Here is a 17,467-nt window from a genome sequence, read left to right on the forward strand (position 1 = left end):
ACCGTTGGGAAAAACCAAAGGTGGATATGATGGCGTCTCGCCTCAACAAAAAACTGGACAGGTATTGCGCCAGGTCAAGAGACCCTCAGGCAATAGCTGTGGACGCTCTGGTAACACCGTGGGTGTTCCAGTCAGTGTATGTGTTTCCTCCTCTGCCTCTCATACCCAAAGTACTGAGAATTATACGGCAAAGGGGAGTAAGAACGATACTCGTGGCTCCGGATTGGCCAAGAAGAACTTGGTACCCGGAACTTCAGGAGATGCTCACGGAAAATCCGTGGCCTCTACCTCTAAGACGGGACCTGATTCAGCAGGGACCGTGTCTATTCCAAGACTTACCGCGGCTGCGTTTGACGGCGTGGCGGTTGAACGCCGAATTCTAAGGGAAAAAGGCATTCCAGAAGAGGTCATTCCTACACTGGTTAAAGCCAGGAAGGAGGTGACTGCACAACATTATCACCGCATTTGGAGAAAATATGTTGCGTGGTGTGAGGCCAGGAAGGCCCCCACGGAGGAATTTCAATTGGGTCGATTCCTACATTTCCTGCAAACAGGATTGTCTATGGGCCTCAAGTTGGGGTCCATTAAGGTTCAAATTTCGGCCCTGTCGATTTTCTTCCAGAAAGAATTGGCTTCAGTTCCTGAAGTCCAGACTTTTGTAAAAGGAGTACTACATATACAGCCCCCGGTTGTGCCCCCAGTGGCTCCGTGGGACCTTAATGTAGTTTTGGATTTTCTCAAATCCCATTGGTTTGAGCCACTCAAATCGGCGGATTTGAAATATCTTACATGGAAAGTAACCATGCTACTGGCCCTGGCTTCAGCCAGGAGAGTGTCAGAATTGGCGGCTTTATCGTATAAAAGCCCATATCTGATTTTCCATTCGGACAGGGCAGAACTGCGGACGCGTCCTCATTTTCTGCCTAAGGTGGTGTCAGCGTTTCACCTGAACCAGCCTATTGTGGTGCCTGCGGCTACTAGCGATTTGGAGGATTCCAAGTTGCTGGACGTTGTCAGGGCATTGAAAATATATATTTCAAGGACGGCTGGAGTCAGAAAATCTGACTCGCTGTTTATACTGTATGCACCCAACAAGCTGGGTGCTCCTGCTTCTAAGCAGACGATTGCTCGTTGGATTTGTAGCACAATTCAACTTGCACATTCTGTGGCAGGCCTGCCACAGCCTAAATCTGTCAAGGCCCATTCCACAAGGAAGGTGGGCTCATCCTGGGCGGCTGCCCGAGGGGTCTCGGCATTACAACTCTGCCGAGCAGCTACGTGGTCGGGGGAGAACACGTTTGTAAAATTCTACAAATTTGATACCCTGGCTAAAGAGGACCTGGAGTTCTCTCATTCGGTGCTGCAGAGTCATCCGCACTCTCCCGCCCGTTTGGGAGCTTTGGTATAATCCCCATGGTCCTGACGGAGTCCCCAGCATCCACTAGGACGTTGGAGAAAATAAGATTTTACTTACCGATAAATCTATTTCTCGTAGTCCGTAGTGGATGCTGGGCGCCCATCCCAAGTGCGGATTGTCTGCAATACTTGTACATAGTTATTGTTACAAAAAAATCGGGTTATTCTTGTTGTGAGCCGTCTGTTCAGAGGCTCCTACGTTGTCATACTGTTAACTGGGTTCAGATCACAAGTTGTACGGTGTGATTGGTGTGGCTGGTATGAGTCTTACCCGGGATTCAAAATCCTTCCTTATTGTGTACGCTCGTCCGGGCACAGTATCCTAACTGAGGCTTGGAGGAGGGTCATAGGGGGAGGAGCCAGTGCACACCACCTGATCCTAAAGCTTTATTTTTGTGCCCTGTCTCCTGCGGAGCCGCTAACCCCCCCATGGTCCTGACGGAGTCCCCAGCATCCACTACGGACTACGAGAAATAGATTTATCGGTAAGTAAAATCTTATTATATATATATATATATATATATATATATATATATATATATATATATATATATATATATATATATATATATATATATATATATATATATATATATATATATAATTTTCTTTTATTTATTTTACAGTTTTTGTGTAGAACCTTCTTCCCCATAACTCTCCTGCCCTTCCTGTAGTACCCAGTATAGGAACATGGCTATTTCCCCTATTTATATTTTGTATCTAATGTCGTTTCAGCCACTAGCACAATAGTTCCTCCCCTTTATTAATGGTGGTTAATATTTTTTTACAAGTAAAAGTGTGATTGTGCCAGTTTGAAGGTAATAAATTAACAAACAAAATACCTAAACTATACCATACAACTGGGATTGTGGAGTTCCCAGAATTTATATAATTTTTAAGGAGTGCTCTTAAAGACTTACTTGAAGATCTGTTAATGCAAACAAGGGATCCCCATTTGCCATGTTTTACTTCACAATTGTCTCCATCTCGGAGATACTTTTTTTTTTTTTTGTGGGGGGGGGGGGGGGGGGGGCGCTTGTTAGGGCAGCATAGTTCTGTTGGCAAGACTATGCAGCATAGTAGGTTAATTTGAGGTTAGAAAAATGAAAATGTTTTTCCTTTCAAAGTGGGTATTGGCCAGAGAGAGGTTTCAACAAGCTGCTGACCTAATTGATGCAGAACAAAGAATGAAGAAGTCAATGTGGGGTCAGTTCTGGTCAGCACACCAGAGGTTCTTCAAATATCTCTGCATAGCATCCAAAGTTAGAAGAGTAGTACAGCTTGCTCGTGAAGAAATAAAAAATGGCAAGGTAAGTTTAACATGTTGCAGGTTTTTTTTAATTTGTTTTGTTTTTCTGTGTGAAATGCTGCCCGCTTTACAGCATACATTTCTTGTTTTGTACGTTTCAGTGTGTAGTTATTGGTCTTCAGTCCACTGGAGAAGCAAGGACTCTGGAAGCTTTGGAGGAAGGGGGTGGAGAGCTGAATGACTTTGTATCTACTGCAAAGTGAGTCCTATTGAATAATCTCATCCTTTTTCGTTTTAGGTTGGACAACATTGCTGTTGGTTGTTGGTCAACTCAACACCGATACAAATTAGTCCTACAACTCGCTTGTGGGTGGTTTTTTAGAATAAAAACAACAACCCATGAAATAGAAATGTATTTGAGCATGTATACTATGTATATGTTGTATGTAACTTTTTTGATTGAGGCATTTAAAATGTAATGTATGGGTAGTGTAAAGGTGCTTGACAATCAGCTGATATGTGGCCTGACTCCATTAAGCATTTTTGCTATGCGATGGTTAAAGGCGCATTACTAATTAAATGTTTGCCTACTGCTTCTTCCTTCCTGGGATACTCCATGCAGTGGTAACACCTCCTTTCTCACAGTGCAACACCTGGAGTGACCATAGTAACAAGGGCAGGTAGGGTTGACAGCACCTAAAAGTACCATGTCTGGCCAGATGGTACAGGGCCAGCAAGTATATATATATATATATATATATATATATATATATATATATATATATATATATATATATATATATATATATTAGACAAGAACCATTTTAGGGGTTTGCTCCTTATGTCTTATGCACTAACTCTTTTATGTAGTGGTTTAGCCTTGTGTTGTAGGAGGTTGTCATAGACGTCACCATATTTCTCTAACGTCCTAGTGGATGCTGGGGACTCCGTAAGGACCATGGGGATAGACGGGCTCCGCAGGAGACATGGGCACTTTAAGAAAGAATTTAGGTTCTGGTGTGCTCTGGCTCCTCCCTCTATGCCCCCCCTCCAGACCTCAGTTTGATACTGTGCCCAGACGAGCTGGGTGCTTTTCAGTGAGCTCTCCTGAGTTTGCTGAGAGAAAGTATTTTGTTAGGTTTTTTATTTTCAGGGAGCTCTGCTGGCAACAGACTCCCTGCATCGAGGGACAGAGGGGAGAGAAGCAGCCCTACTCTCTGAAGCTAGGTCCTGCTTCTTAGGCTACTGGACACCATTAGCTCCAGAGGGATCATACGCAAGATCTCACCCTCTCCGTCCGATCCCAGAGCCGCGCCGCCGTCCCCCTCGCAGAGCCGGAAGACAGAAGCCGGGTGAGTATGAGAAGCAAGAAAGCTTCAAATCGGCGGCAGAAGACTCCGTTCTTCACTGAGGTAACGCACAGCACTGCAGCTGTGCGCCATTGCTCCCACACACCTCACATACTCCGGTCACTGTAAGGGCGCAGGGGGGGGGCACCCTGGGCAGCAATTGGGACCTCTTTGGCAAAAGTTTAGCATATATACAGTTGGGCACTGTATATATGTATGAGCCCCCGCCAAAAATTGTACATTTAAGCGGGACAGAAGCCCGCCGCTGAGGGGGCGAGGCTTCTTCCTCAGCACTCACCAGCGCCATTTTTTCTCCACAGCTCCGCTGAGAGGAAGCTCCCCAGGCTCTCCCCTGCAGATACACGGTAGAAGAGGGTAAAAAGAGGGGGGGCACATAATTAGGCGCAAAAATCAATATAAACAGCAGCTACTGGGTTAACATTAAGTTACTGTGTTATTCCTGGGTTTATAGCGCTGGGGTGTGTGCTGGCATACTCTCTCTCTGTCTCTCCAAAGAGCCTTGTGGAGGAACTGTCTTCAAAAAGGGCATTCCCTGTGTGTGGTGTGTCGGTACGCTTGTGTCGACATGTTTGACGAGGAAGGCTATGTGGAAGCAGAGCGGAAGCAAATGAATGTGGTGTCTCCGCCGACGGCGCCGACACCTGATTGGATGGATATGTGGAAGGTTTTAAATGATAATGTTAATTCCTTGCATAAAAGGTTAGAAAAAGCTGAAGCCTCAGGACAGTCAGGGTCTCAACCCGTGCCTGATCCTATGTCGCAGAGGCCGTCGGGGTCTAAGAAGGGCCCACTATCCCAAATTGTTGACACAGATACCGACCTGGATTCTGACTCCAGTGTCGATTACGATGATGCAAAGTTACAGCCTAAATTGGCTAAATCCATCCGTTATATGATTATAGCAATTAAGGATGTGTTGCACATCACAGAGGAAACCCCAGTCCCTGACAAGAGGGTGCATATGTATGGGGAAAAGAAACCGGAGGTAACCTTTCCCCCCTCACACGAGCTAAATGAGTTATGTGAAAAGGCTTGGGAATCTCCAGATAAAAAAACTGCAGATTTCCAAAAGGATTCTTATGGCGTATCCTTTCCCGCCAACGGACAGGTTACGCTGGGAATCCTCCCCTAAGGCGGACAAAGCTTTAACACGCTTATCCAAGAAGGTAGCCCTGCCGTCACAGGATACGGCTACCCTCAAAGATGCTGTGGATCGCAAACAGGAGGTTACCCTGAAGTCCATTTATACACATTCGGGTACCTTGCTGAGGCCGGCGATCGCGTCGGCCTGGGTGTGTAGTGCTGTAGCAGCTTGGACGGATACCTTATCTGAGGAAATTGAGACCTTAGACAAGGATACTGTATTGTTGACCTTGGGGCATATTAAAGACGCTGTCCTTTATATGAGAGATGCTCAAAGAGACATTAGTCTGCTGGGTTCTAGAATAAATGCTATGTTAATTTCTGCCAGAAGGGTCCTGTGGACTCTGCAATGGACAGGTGATGCCGACTCAAAAAGGCATATGGAGGTTTTACCTTACAAGGGTGAGGAATTGTTTGGGGAGGGCCTCTCGCACCTGGTCTCCACAGCTACTGCTGGAAAGGAAAAAATTTTGCCATATGTTTCCTCACAGCCTAAGAGAGCACCGTATTATCAAATGCAGTCCTTTCGATCACAGAAAAACAAAGTCCGAGGTGCGTCCTTTCTTGCCAGAGGCAGGGGCAGAGGAAAGAAGCTGCACAACACAGCTAGTTCCCAGGAACAGAAGTCCTCCCCGGCCTCTACAAAATCCACCGCATGACGCTGGGGCTCCACAGGCGGAGCTAGGCCCGGTGGGGGCACGTCTTCGAAATTTCAGCCACAAGTGGGTTCACTCCCAGTTGGATCCCTGGGCAATAGATATTGTGTCTCACGGATACAAGCTGGAATTCGAGGAGATGCCCCCTCACGATACCTCAAATCGGCACTGCCAGCTTCCCCCCACGAGAGGGAAATAGTGTTAACTGCAATTCACAAATTGTATCTTCAACAGGTGGTGGTCAAGGTTCCCCTCCTTCATCAGGGAAGGGGTTATTATTCGACCATGTTTGTAGTCCCGAAACCGGACGGTTCGGTCAGACCCATATTGAATTTAAAATCCCTGAACATATACCTGAAAAGGTTCAAGTTCAAGATGGAATCGCTGAGAGCGGCCATCGCAAGCCTGGAAGGGTGGGGGGGGGGGGGGGGGGGGGGTTTATGGTGTCTCTGGACATAACGGATGCATACCTTCATGTCCCCATTTATCCACCTCATCAGGCGTACCTCAGATTTGTGGTACAGGATTGTCATTACCAATTTCAGACGTTGCCGTTTGGTCTCTCCACGGCACCGAGAATATTTACCAAGGTAATGGCGGAAATGATGGTACTCCTGCGGAAGCAAGGAGTCACAATTATCCCATACTTGGACGATCTCCTCATAAAAGCGAGATCAAGAGAGCAGTTGCTGATCAGTGTAGCACTTTCTCTGAAAGTGTTACGGCAACACGGCTGGATTCTAAATATTCCAAAGTCGCAGTTGGTTCCTACGACTCGTCTGCCTTTCCTGGGCATGATTCTAGATACAGACCTGAAAAGGGTTTATCTCCCGATGGAGAAAGCTCAGGAACTCATGACACTGGTCAGGAACCTATTAAAACCAAAACAGGTGTCAGTGCATCACTGCACTCGAGTCCTGGGAAAGATGGTGGCATCATACGAGGCCATTCCCTTCGGCAGGTTCCATGCGAGGACCTTTCAATGGGACTTACTGGACAAGTGGTCCGGATCACATCTTCAGATGCATCGGTTAATCACCCTTTCCCCCAGGGCCAGGGTGTCACTCCTGTGGTGGCTGCAGAGCGCTCACCTTCTCGAGGGCCGCAGATTCGGCATTCAGGACTGGGTCCTGGTGACCACGGACGCAAGCCTCCGAGGTTGGGGTGCAGTCACACAGGGAAGAAATTTCCAAGGTCTGTGGTCAAGTCAAGAGACTTGCCTTCACATCAACATCCTGGAACTAAGGGCCATATACAACGCCCTACGTCAAGCAGAGACCCTGCTTCGCGACCAACCGGTTCTGATTCAGTCAGACAACATCACCGCAGTGGCTCATGTAAACCGCCAAGGCGCCACAAAGAGCAGAGTGGCGATGGTGGAAGCCGCCAGAATTCTTCGCTGGGCGGAGAATCACGTAAGCGCACGGTCAGCAGTGTTCATCCCGGGAGTGGACAACTGGGAAGCAGACTTCCTCAGTGGACACGACATCCACCCGGTAGAGTGGGGACTTCATCAGGAATTCTTTGCGCAGAGTACAAGTCGTGGGAACTGCCACAGGTGGACATGATGGCATCCCGACTCAACAAAAAGCTACAGAGGTATTGCGCCAGGTCAAGAGACCCTCAGGCGATAGCTGTAGACTCCCTGGTGACACCGTGGGTGTTCCAGTCGGTCTATGTATTTCCTCCTCTAACTCTCATACCCAAGGTGCTGAGGATAAGAAAGAGGAGTGAGAACAATACTCATTGTTCCAGATTGGCCACGAAGGACTTGGTATCCAGATCTGCAAGAGCTGCTCACAGAGGACCCGTGGCCTCTTCCACTAAGACAGGACTTGTTGCAACAAGGGCCCTGTCTGTTCTAAGACTTACCGCGGCTGCGTTTGACGGCATGGCGGTTGAACGTCTGATCCTAGCAGAGAAAGGCATTCCAGATGAGGTCATTCCTACGCTGATACAGGCTAGGAAGGACGTGACAGCTCAACATTATCACCGTATATGGCGAAAATATGTTGCTTGGTGTGAGGCCAGGAATGCTTCTACGGAGGAGTTCCAGCTGGGCCGTTTCCTTCACTTCCTACAGTCCGGAGTGAATTTGGGCCTAAAATTGGATTCCATTAAGGTCCAGATTTCGGCCCTATCCATTTTCTTTCAAAAGGAGTTGGCTTCTCTACCTGAAGTTCAGACGTTTGTAAAGGGAGTGCTGCATATTCAGCCCCCTTTTGTGCCTCCAGTGGCACCTTGGGATATTAACGTGGTGTTGAAATCCTGAAATCCCACTGGTTTGAACCACTCAAAACGGTGGAGTTGAAATATCTCACGTGGAAGGTGGTCATGCTATTAGCCTTGGCTTCGGCTAGGCGTGTGTCAGAGTTGGCTGCTTTGTCCCATAAAAGCCCCTATCTGGTTTTCCATGCGGATAGAGCAGAATTGCGGACCCATTCACAATTTCTGCCGAAAGTGGTTTCATCCTTTCATATAAACCAACCTATTGTGGTGCCTGTGGCTACTACTGACTTGGAGGATTCCGAGTTGCTTGATGTGGTCAGGGCTTTGAAGGTTTATGTAGCCAGAACGGCTAGGGTCAGGAAAACAGACTCTTTGTTTATCCTGTATGCTGCCAACAAGCTTGGTGCTCCTGCTTCAAAGCAAACTTTTGCTCGCTGGATCTGTAACACAATTCAGCAGGCTCATTCTGCGGCTGGATTGCCGCTGCCAAAATCAGTTAAGGCCCATTCCACTAGGAAGGTGGGCTCTTCTTGGGCGGCTACCCGAGGGGTCTCGGCATTACAGCTTTGCCGAGCGGCTACTTGGTCAGGTTCAAACACTTTTGCAAAGTTCTACAAGTTTGATACCCTGGCTGAGGAGGACCTTGTGTTTGCTCAATCGGTGCTGCAGAGTCATCCGCACTCTCCCGCCCGTTTGGGAGCTTTGGTATAATCCCCATGGTCCTTACGGAGTCCCCAGCATCCACTAGGATGTTAGAGAAAATAAGATTTTACTTACCGGTAAATCTATTTCTCGTAGTCCGTAGTGGATGTTGGGCGCCCGTCCCAAGTGCGGAATTGTTCTGCAATACTTGTAGATAGTTATTGCTTCAATAAGGGTTATGTTATGGTTGCATCAGGGTTGACCTGATGCTCTGTTGTTGTTCATACTGTTAACTGGGTAAGTTTATCACGAGTTATACGGTGTGATTGGTGTGGCTGGTATGAATCTTGCCCTGGATTACCAAAATCCTTTCCTTGTACTGTCGGCTCTTCCGGGCACAGTTTCTCTAACTGAGGTCTGGAGGAGGGGCATAGAGGGAGGAGCCAGAGCACACCAGAACCTAAATTCTTTCTTCAAGTGCCCATGTCTACTGCGGAGCCCGTCTATCCCCATGGTCCTTACGGAGTCCCCAGCATCCACTACGGACTACGAGAAAAGAGGATTTTGGTACTTACCGATAAATCCATTTCTTTGAATCCTCTAGGGGACACTGGAGTCCTATACAGTAGGGGTGTGAAGCCTTGAACCGGAGGTGTGGCACAATCTTAAATTAGCATTGTCTGCACAGCCGGCTCCTCCCCCTTCACATCCCTCGTCCCTCAGTTTGAAAAATTTGATTGAGAGAATAGGACATGACACTATAGCCCATGGCGAGGAACCGAACCGTACAACATATCAAACAGCGGCCAAGAACTCTTAACCGAATAACGTTTGCACGAACTGTTTAAAACAAGAACTTTGAACACAGCAGGTTGACAGCACCGAGGCTGGCGTCCAGTGTCCCATAGAGGATTCAGAGAAATGGATTTATCGGTAAGTACCAAAATCCTCTTTTCTCTTTAATCCACTAGGAGACACTGGAGTCCTATACAGTAGGGGACGTCCCAAAGTTTTCCCCCAGGGAGGGAGTGCTGTCGGTAGCCTGCAAAACTAAACGTCCGAACTTAGATTCTCCGGACGCAAAAGTATCAAACTTGTAAAATTTCGCGAACGTGTGGGCTGAAGACCACGTTGCCGCTCTGCAAAGTTGAGTAGTGGAAGCACCCCTGGCAGCCGCCCACGAGGCACCCACTGATCGGGTAGTATGAGCACCCGTCTGAACCGGAACCTGTTTGCCACAGGAAATATAAGCTTGCCGAATGGCAAGTCTAATCCATCTGGACAAAGTCTGTTTAGATGTCGGCCAACCCTTCCGTGGCCCATCATACAGAACAAACAAATGGTCCGACTTTCTGAAAGACGACGTAACCTGTACGTATACCCTTAAAGCTCGGACAACATCCAATGACACGTCCTCATCTGTGAGACCCTGGAAGGATGGGACCACTATTGGCTGGTTTACGTGAAACCCCGAAACCACCTTCGGAAGGAAGTCTGCTCTTGTACGGAGTTCCGCCCTATCCTCATGAAAAACTAAGAAAGGACTCTTACAGGATAAGGCTCCCAACTCAGAAACCCGCCTAGCCGAAGCCAAGGCAAGTAATAACGTGACCTTCCAAGAGAGATATTTCAGGTCTGTTCTTCAGCGGCTCAAAAGTCTGTGACTTCAAATATTCTAACACCAAACCTAAGTCCCATGGTGCCGTGGGAGGACGAAAAGGGGGTTGAATCCTCAGAACCCCCTGTAAAAAGGTTTGAATCTCTGGCAAGGATGCTAACCGCTGTTGAAAAAGGATGGAGAGAGCCGAAATCTGAACCTTCAGAGAGCCCAGCCTGAGCCCTCCCTCTAGACCTGCCTGAAGGAAAAGTAGAAGTAGAGATAAATGGAAGTTCGTTGAATTCCATCCCCGTTCCTGACACCAGGCCATGTACCGTCTCCAAATCCTGTAGTAGTGCCTGGCTGTGACCGGCTTCCTAGCGGCAATCGTAGGAATGGCCGTTCGTGGGATCCCTCTGTTTCTTAAGATCCGGGTTTCAATAGCCACGCCGTCAAACGCAGCCTGTTCAGGTCGGGTGTAGGAACGGTCCCTGAGATAGCAGGTACCCTCTCTGAGGTAACCTCCAAGGATTTTCCGCAAGTAACCCCCGCAGGTCGGAGTACCAACTCCTGCGGGGCCAATCTGGTGCGATTAGAATGGCCCACACTCGTTCCCGCTTTACCCTTTTCAGAACCCTGGGTATGAGTGGGAATGGTGGAAATATGTAAACCCTCCTGTAACACCAAGGAAGTGTTAATGCGTCCACTCCCTCTGCTGCTGGATCTCGAGTTCTTGACACCTATCTGGGCAGCTGATGGTTTTGTCGAGACGCCATTAGGTCCACCTGAGGCAGACCCCATCGTCTCACCATCATGTTGAAAATCCGTGGATGAAGGCACCACTCTCCCGGATGCATGTCTTGGCGACTGAGGTAATCTGCTTCCCAGTTCTCCACACCTGGAATGAACACTGCCGAGAGAATGATGTCTCTTCTTTCTGCCCACAACAAGATCCTTGTGGCTTCCTTTAACGCCATCCTGCTCTTTGTTCCTCCCTGACGGTTTATGTAAGCCGTCGTCGTGACATTGTCTGACTAAATCCTGATGTGTTGATTCATGACTAGGTCTTCTGCTAAGAGAAGTGCATTGTAAACTGCTCTTAGTTCGAGGATATTTATGGGTAGTTTGCTTTCCTGTAGCGTCCACCGTCCTTGAAACTGATGGTCCTCTATGACGGCTCCCCAACCTCTGAGACTGGCGTCCGTCGTCAGGATCCTCCAATCCCAAATGCCGCATCTCTTGCCGGCCGTAAGGTTCTTGTGTAACGTCCACCATATCAAGGAGACCCGTACTTGTGGTTGAAGTTGGATTCCCCGATGGAGAAGCCAGCGCGAGCCTGCTCCCTGAGCAATGAGGTTTATTTGGAATGGTCGGGAATGAAGTCTGCCGTACTGGAGAGCTTCGAACGACGCCACCATCTATCCGAGAAGTTGCACACAGAGGTGCAGAGAAACGGTTTTCGTCCTCAGTACCTGAGCCACTAATCTCTGTAGGTCCTGGTCCTTGTTCTCTGGTAGGAACACACGTTATAGGACCGTGTCCAAAATGAGACCGAGGAACTGAATTCGTTGAGTCTGTATGAGGTTGGACTTTTGGAAATTGACAATCCATCCATGTTGAATTAGAAATTGATGGGATGTCTGAACATCCTTGAGCAGTCGATTCTGAGATGGAGCCTTGATCAGTAAATCGTCCAGATAAGGTATAATCGTGACCCCCAACAGTCTCAGTCCTGCCACCATGACCGCCATGATCTTTGTGAAAATTCTTGGGGCTGACGCTAGACCGAACGGCAAGGCCCGGAATTGGTAGTGATCCGCTACCAGTGCGAACCGTAAGTAAGCCTGGTGAGGAGTCCAGATTGGAATATGCAGATATGCATCCTTTATGTCCATGGATACCATGAACTCGCCCTGTTCTAAGCCTGCAATGACTGATTGGATTGATTCCATCTTGAATTTGTAGACTCTTAAAAACTGGTTGAAAACTTTCAAATTGAGTATTGGTCTGACCGTCCCGTCTGGCTTTGGCACGACAAAAAGATTGGAATAGAACCCCGTTCCTCTCTGAGAAGCGGGAACCGGTACAATGACCTCTGCTTGTAGCAATTTGAGAATTGCTGCCCGTAGTGCCTTTGCTTTGTGAGGGCACTGAGGCAATCCTGTTGTAAAAAAACTGATTGTGAGGTCTCTGTTGAAATTCCAGTCTGTATCCCTGAGAGATTAAGTTGTTCACCCAAAGTTCTGGTGAGGTTTTGGCCCAGATGTCCTGAAAACCTTCCAGTCGGCCGCCCACCAAGGGGGACCCCAGGTGAGCTGGGAGGCCGTCATGCCACGGTCTTGTCAGCAGGTTTATCTTGCTTTCTGGTCGCTGCCTGCGAGCGGCCTCTACCTCTGCCCCCGCATGCTTGTGTACCGAAACCCCTACCACGGGCTCGAAAAGGACTGTGAACTAAATGAAGTAAACGCTGGTCCCGAATAACCTCTCCTAGTTTGTGGAGCGGTTCTCGTATAAGGAGTAGGCAGAAAAGTGGACTTCCCCGCTGTAGCCTGCGAAATCCACTTGTCCAACTCTGGTCCGAACAGCATTTCACCCCCAAAGGGGATGGATTCTACCGCCTTCTTGGTGTCAGAGTCTCCTTGCCATTCTCTGAGCCATAAAATCCTAGCCGATATGGCCGATGCAGATATGCGCGATGCTATTCTGCTAATATCCTTAGAAGCTTGACACAAGTATGTAGCAGATTCTCGAATGTGTTCCGCCAACTGTGTAATCTCTTCTAAGCTATTTTCCTCCTCAATAGCTTGTACTATACGGCCTGACCATGCACCCATGGCCTTGTTGACCCAAGCACAGACGATCGCAGGTCTCTGCGCTGCACCTGCTGCTACAAATATTGATTTTAACGCAGTCTCAACTTTACGGTCGGACGCATCCTTTAAAGTAGTTACGTTAGGAATTGGCAAGATTGTCTTCTTTGACAACCTTCCTAGGGAAGCATACACTACCGGCGGAGACTCCCACTTGTCCATTACACCCCTAGGTAGGGGGTAAGTTAACTGAAACCGTTTCGGAAATTGAAAACGTTTGTCAGGTTGTTTCCAAGCCTCTTCCATCTGAGATTGGAGGGATTTAGGAATGGGGAACTCTGCTGAACGCGGCTTCTGGGATTCGAACAAATCGAATTCTTCCGGCTCCCGGATTTCCGCTTCCTTTAAAGCTTAGGATGTCCTTTACCGCGTCAATTAAGGAATCCAGCCCCGAGATCGCCGAGTCTTCTTCAGCAAAATCGGTGTCTAGGTTAGGTTCAATTAACTCACCTTCTTCCGTATCCAGAAGAAAACCCTCTTCCTCCTCAGATTCTGGTATAAGAGTTAGAGTTCTTTTAACAGCCTTGCGCACACTCGTATCTGCGTGTGCGGGCGGCGTTAACTTGATGAGAAATTCCTCCATCGTCTTTGAAAATCCCGCAGCCCATTCCGACTGCTGTTTTCGGGATTCTGCCATCTCCTTGGAGATTCTATTAGCAAGGTTGTCTTCCCATGCCTTAGCCAGAGCACTGCTCCCAGGTGGAGCGTCCTTGTCTAAGCAGGAGTCGCACACCCCGGAGCTGCCAACCCGCGTGCTCTTCTTGTTACATTTCGTACAAACATAGCAGGTCTTTGAGGTCTTGGTAGCCTTAGACATGTTGTTTTTAAAAAACCCTGTACTAGGGTAGCCCGCAGCGCTTTCACCATTTAAACTAGGAAGAGAAAGACTGGGAGATGACGGAAGCAAAGGTATTGGATCCGGCTGGAATTACCTGTCCCTTTTTCTCTATAAAAGGAACAGGCCAAAAAAATAAAAAAATAAAAATAAAACACCAGCCGATTCGCAACTCCCCACCCCAACTGTAAATCAGCTACGATGTTAGAGTTGGCTTGCTTCCGTGTATTTTGTTCGGGATCTTTGAAACCGAAGTCCCTTGAAAACATAAATTGTAAATTTTGATTACTTTTCAGGAGATCCTCATATGTTGTATATATACATTACACCAGCAGAGGGAGCTGTTACCTAACGATCCCTCTACTATATTATTGCATGCTCTATCCAGGCAATGCAGCAGGGGGAGCTAATTTTTTTTAATAAAAAACCTTCCCCTATGTACACTACTGGGGGAGGGGGAGGACCCATCCTCTACACAGCCTGGCGCCAAAATGAAGAAAACATGGCCACCACTAAATGTAAGTCTATAGAAAACAATAGCCTGCAGCACTGTTACCAGCGTGTGGGCTTTGCTTTGCGCATACCTTCTCTATGCACTGCTTTTGCCCTGATGCTGTACGGACCCCCACACGCTGGCCGCTGGTGCGCGCCGAGTCCTCTATTCGGCGCGCTACGGACCCGCTGGCCGGCGCGCGCCGGGACGTCTCCCGTAGCGCTGCCTGTGCTCCTCTCCGTTGTGGGTCTTTTCTCTTTTCTCTCGCTGTGCAGCGCGCCGCTCTGCCGTCCCTCCCTGCTCACAGGGAAGACAGGCTGAGTCCCGCGCCGCACTAAGGCTCCCACACGCCGGGCACCGTCGCTCTGCCGTCCCTCCCTGTTAGCTACTTCCCCGCTGTTTATATCAAGGGGAGCTTTAGACTGCAATAGCTGGACTGACTCTATAAGAGAGAGAGAGAGATTTATACTAAGAGAGAGAGAAAAAACAACAACTTTTACTAACTGGAACACCCTAGACTAAGCTTGCACCAGTACTCACTATTAGTTGAGTCTTTGAGGATGATCTGTGGAGAGATGCAGGTTCCTTCAATAGGGATCTTTGTCTCTGCTATCAGGCATCCTTGTCCTCCTTTTATTAGGGTTACGTAGCCCCTTTTAGATTTTTAGTCATGAGCTCAGTTGCTCCACGTGTTGTGCCTCCAGCACAATTTTTCGAACTGATGGATGTGAAGGGGGAGGAGCCGGCTGTGCAGACAATGCTAATTTAAGATTGTGCCACACCTCCGGTTCAAGGCTTCACACCCCTACTGTATAGGACTCCAGAGTCCCCTAGTGGATGAAAGAGAAATAGATTTACTGGTAAGTAAAATCTTATTTTTTGTCTGTGCTTCTTTCCCTTGGCTGTGTAATTTACTCCATAAATACTTCTGTTCTAAAAAAGCTAGGCCATATTGTTTACAGATCTTTTGTGTTTGTTGCGTTATACTGAAGTCACTGGTTTCATTTTACAGGGAAAAACTTGACCTGAGCATATCCAATTCATTGGTAGGTCACAATAGGCTTCTCGGACATAGCAGATTAATTGTGAAACTTGCTGGAGCCAGGTGCTTGATTCATTCTGTTGCACACATATGCAAAATGATTACAGACATCTGGACTTGAGCTTAAGTGCTCTTCCTTTCAGTTAAATTGTGGCCAAAGATAATTCAACGGCACCCATTGGTTGTGTGCTTAGGGAGTTTGTTATAAATATTCTTGAGGAGAAATCCTTCAGTCTTGAAAAAAATGAATGTGTCCCTTGCTTTTTTTTCCGGTCTAAAATAACTTTTTATTACTCTGGTTTAGGCAGTCCAGTCAAGTTACCACGCAAGATATTTTTGTGTCATCTATTTCTCCTATATAAGACATACTTATAACCTTCTTGGGGAAGACCCTTTTTGACTGTGAGCTGATAAAGATCATATACAGTACGCTATTTGTGGAAAGTGAACTTTGCTTTTCTCAAAACAGACCCAACATTAATTTTGAGTGCTAGAGTTGTTTCTCCTTCATCCACTAGGGGACACTGGAGTGCTCTTTACAGTATGGATATAGGAGGTTGCAACCGGGGGCTGGCACTACAAATTTCTAGAAGTGTGACTAGCTCCTCCCTTTCTATGTCCCCCTCCAAGTCCGTCCTTTCCATGTGCCTGAGAAGCTGGGCTTCTCCTCAGTGCTTAATTATTTTTAACATTACATTGACAAAGCATTTGAGGACAGACGGGCAGCATCTGCCCCTGTCTGTCTGCGACGAAGGAGCAGCCGGGGGGACCCTATAGCGGCTGCATGCGGCTCGTGACGGCTGCTTTAGGCATGAGCCGCACGTGTTGCAGGTTGCAGAGACCACTGTTTTTGGGGTAGACTGGAAGCTGATGCATGCGTCGGGTCCCCCATCAGCCATACCACCACCACCGACTGGCAAGGGCAGTTTAGCAATATGTAGCATGATAGTCCACTGGCACTTTTTAAAATTGTTTAAAAAAAGGATTCATAGTGGGGAGGGGGGAAGCTTGCCTTTTGGTGTCTGCTCCTTGCTCCCAGAAGCCCCGCCACTCCCTGCAGGTGCCCATCTTAGAGAGCAAACACATGTGCTGACCCTGCTCTCTCCCTCAAAACTGCTGCACTGATAAGAAGGTGACACTAGCCACCCCAGGCATTTGTGAGTAATACAGTGGGGTTGTTAGGCTGGTAGGAGAGGTTTTGCTGCACAGGTAACTTACTTTCACTTTAAGTTACTGATAAACATGTGCCTAGCACAGTAGCTTTACTGTAGGGTGCTATTAAGGCTGGTGTGACACTCCTCTCTTTAACTACTCTCCTACCTCTTCACTATCTCAGTCTCTATAGGGTCATTCCATGCCCGTTCACCCAGCCATGACACCCACCGACTCAGATTTTCATGAAACTTTGTACACTTTTTTGCTCCAAAAAAATTAAGTATGACGTTAAGGAATGTATAATGAACTTTCGAAGTTAGCAAGATTGCTATTTTTTCCCCTGAATCTCCATATTTCAATTGACAGAGCCAAAACTTCAAAGTGATACGTAGATCAGGCACTTAGATGTGAATTTAATTTCAGATACACCTCAGAAAAAACCCGAGCATCAGGAGCGGCATTTCCCAGCCATTTTTAAAAACTGACCCCCTATATCTCAAAAACTAAGGCCTAGAGTAGAAAAATTTATGGTTTAGTAGCTCTGTGGTAGTTTCAAGTGTACAAAGTATCATGAAAATCCGAGTCGTGGGTGTCATGCCTGGGTGAACTGGCATGGAATGACCCTATATTTTACGCTATCCATTACTAACTGCTGTGTGTTATTGTGTGTCAGTGTGTTTTACCATGACTGGAAAGGGCTGTAAGGCAGCACAGAAGGTTTTCTTTTTCATCCACTAGGGGTCACTGGAGTACTCTTGGGATATGGACGG

The 17,467-nt window shown here is 47.6% G+C and overlaps 1 protein-coding gene across 3 annotated transcripts in view; it reads left to right on the forward strand.

Moving 5' to 3' along the window:
* The window catches only part of SBNO1 (strawberry notch homolog 1), a 257,136-nt gene that overhangs the window by 110,138 nt on the left and 129,531 nt on the right, over positions 1–17,467 (forward strand). For all 3 annotated transcript variants that reach the window (XM_063964507.1, XM_063964505.1, XM_063964506.1), the window contains 2 exons: positions 2,544–2,726; positions 2,827–2,924. In XM_063964507.1, coding sequence (XP_063820577.1) covers positions 2,544–2,726; positions 2,827–2,924 — 281 coding nt within the window. The remainder of the gene's footprint in view (positions 1–2,543; positions 2,727–2,826; positions 2,925–17,467) is intronic.

The sequence above is a fragment of the Pseudophryne corroboree genome, chromosome 1 (assembly GCF_028390025.1).
Source record: "Pseudophryne corroboree isolate aPseCor3 chromosome 1, aPseCor3.hap2, whole genome shotgun sequence".
NCBI lineage: Eukaryota > Metazoa > Chordata > Amphibia > Anura > Myobatrachidae > Pseudophryne > Pseudophryne corroboree.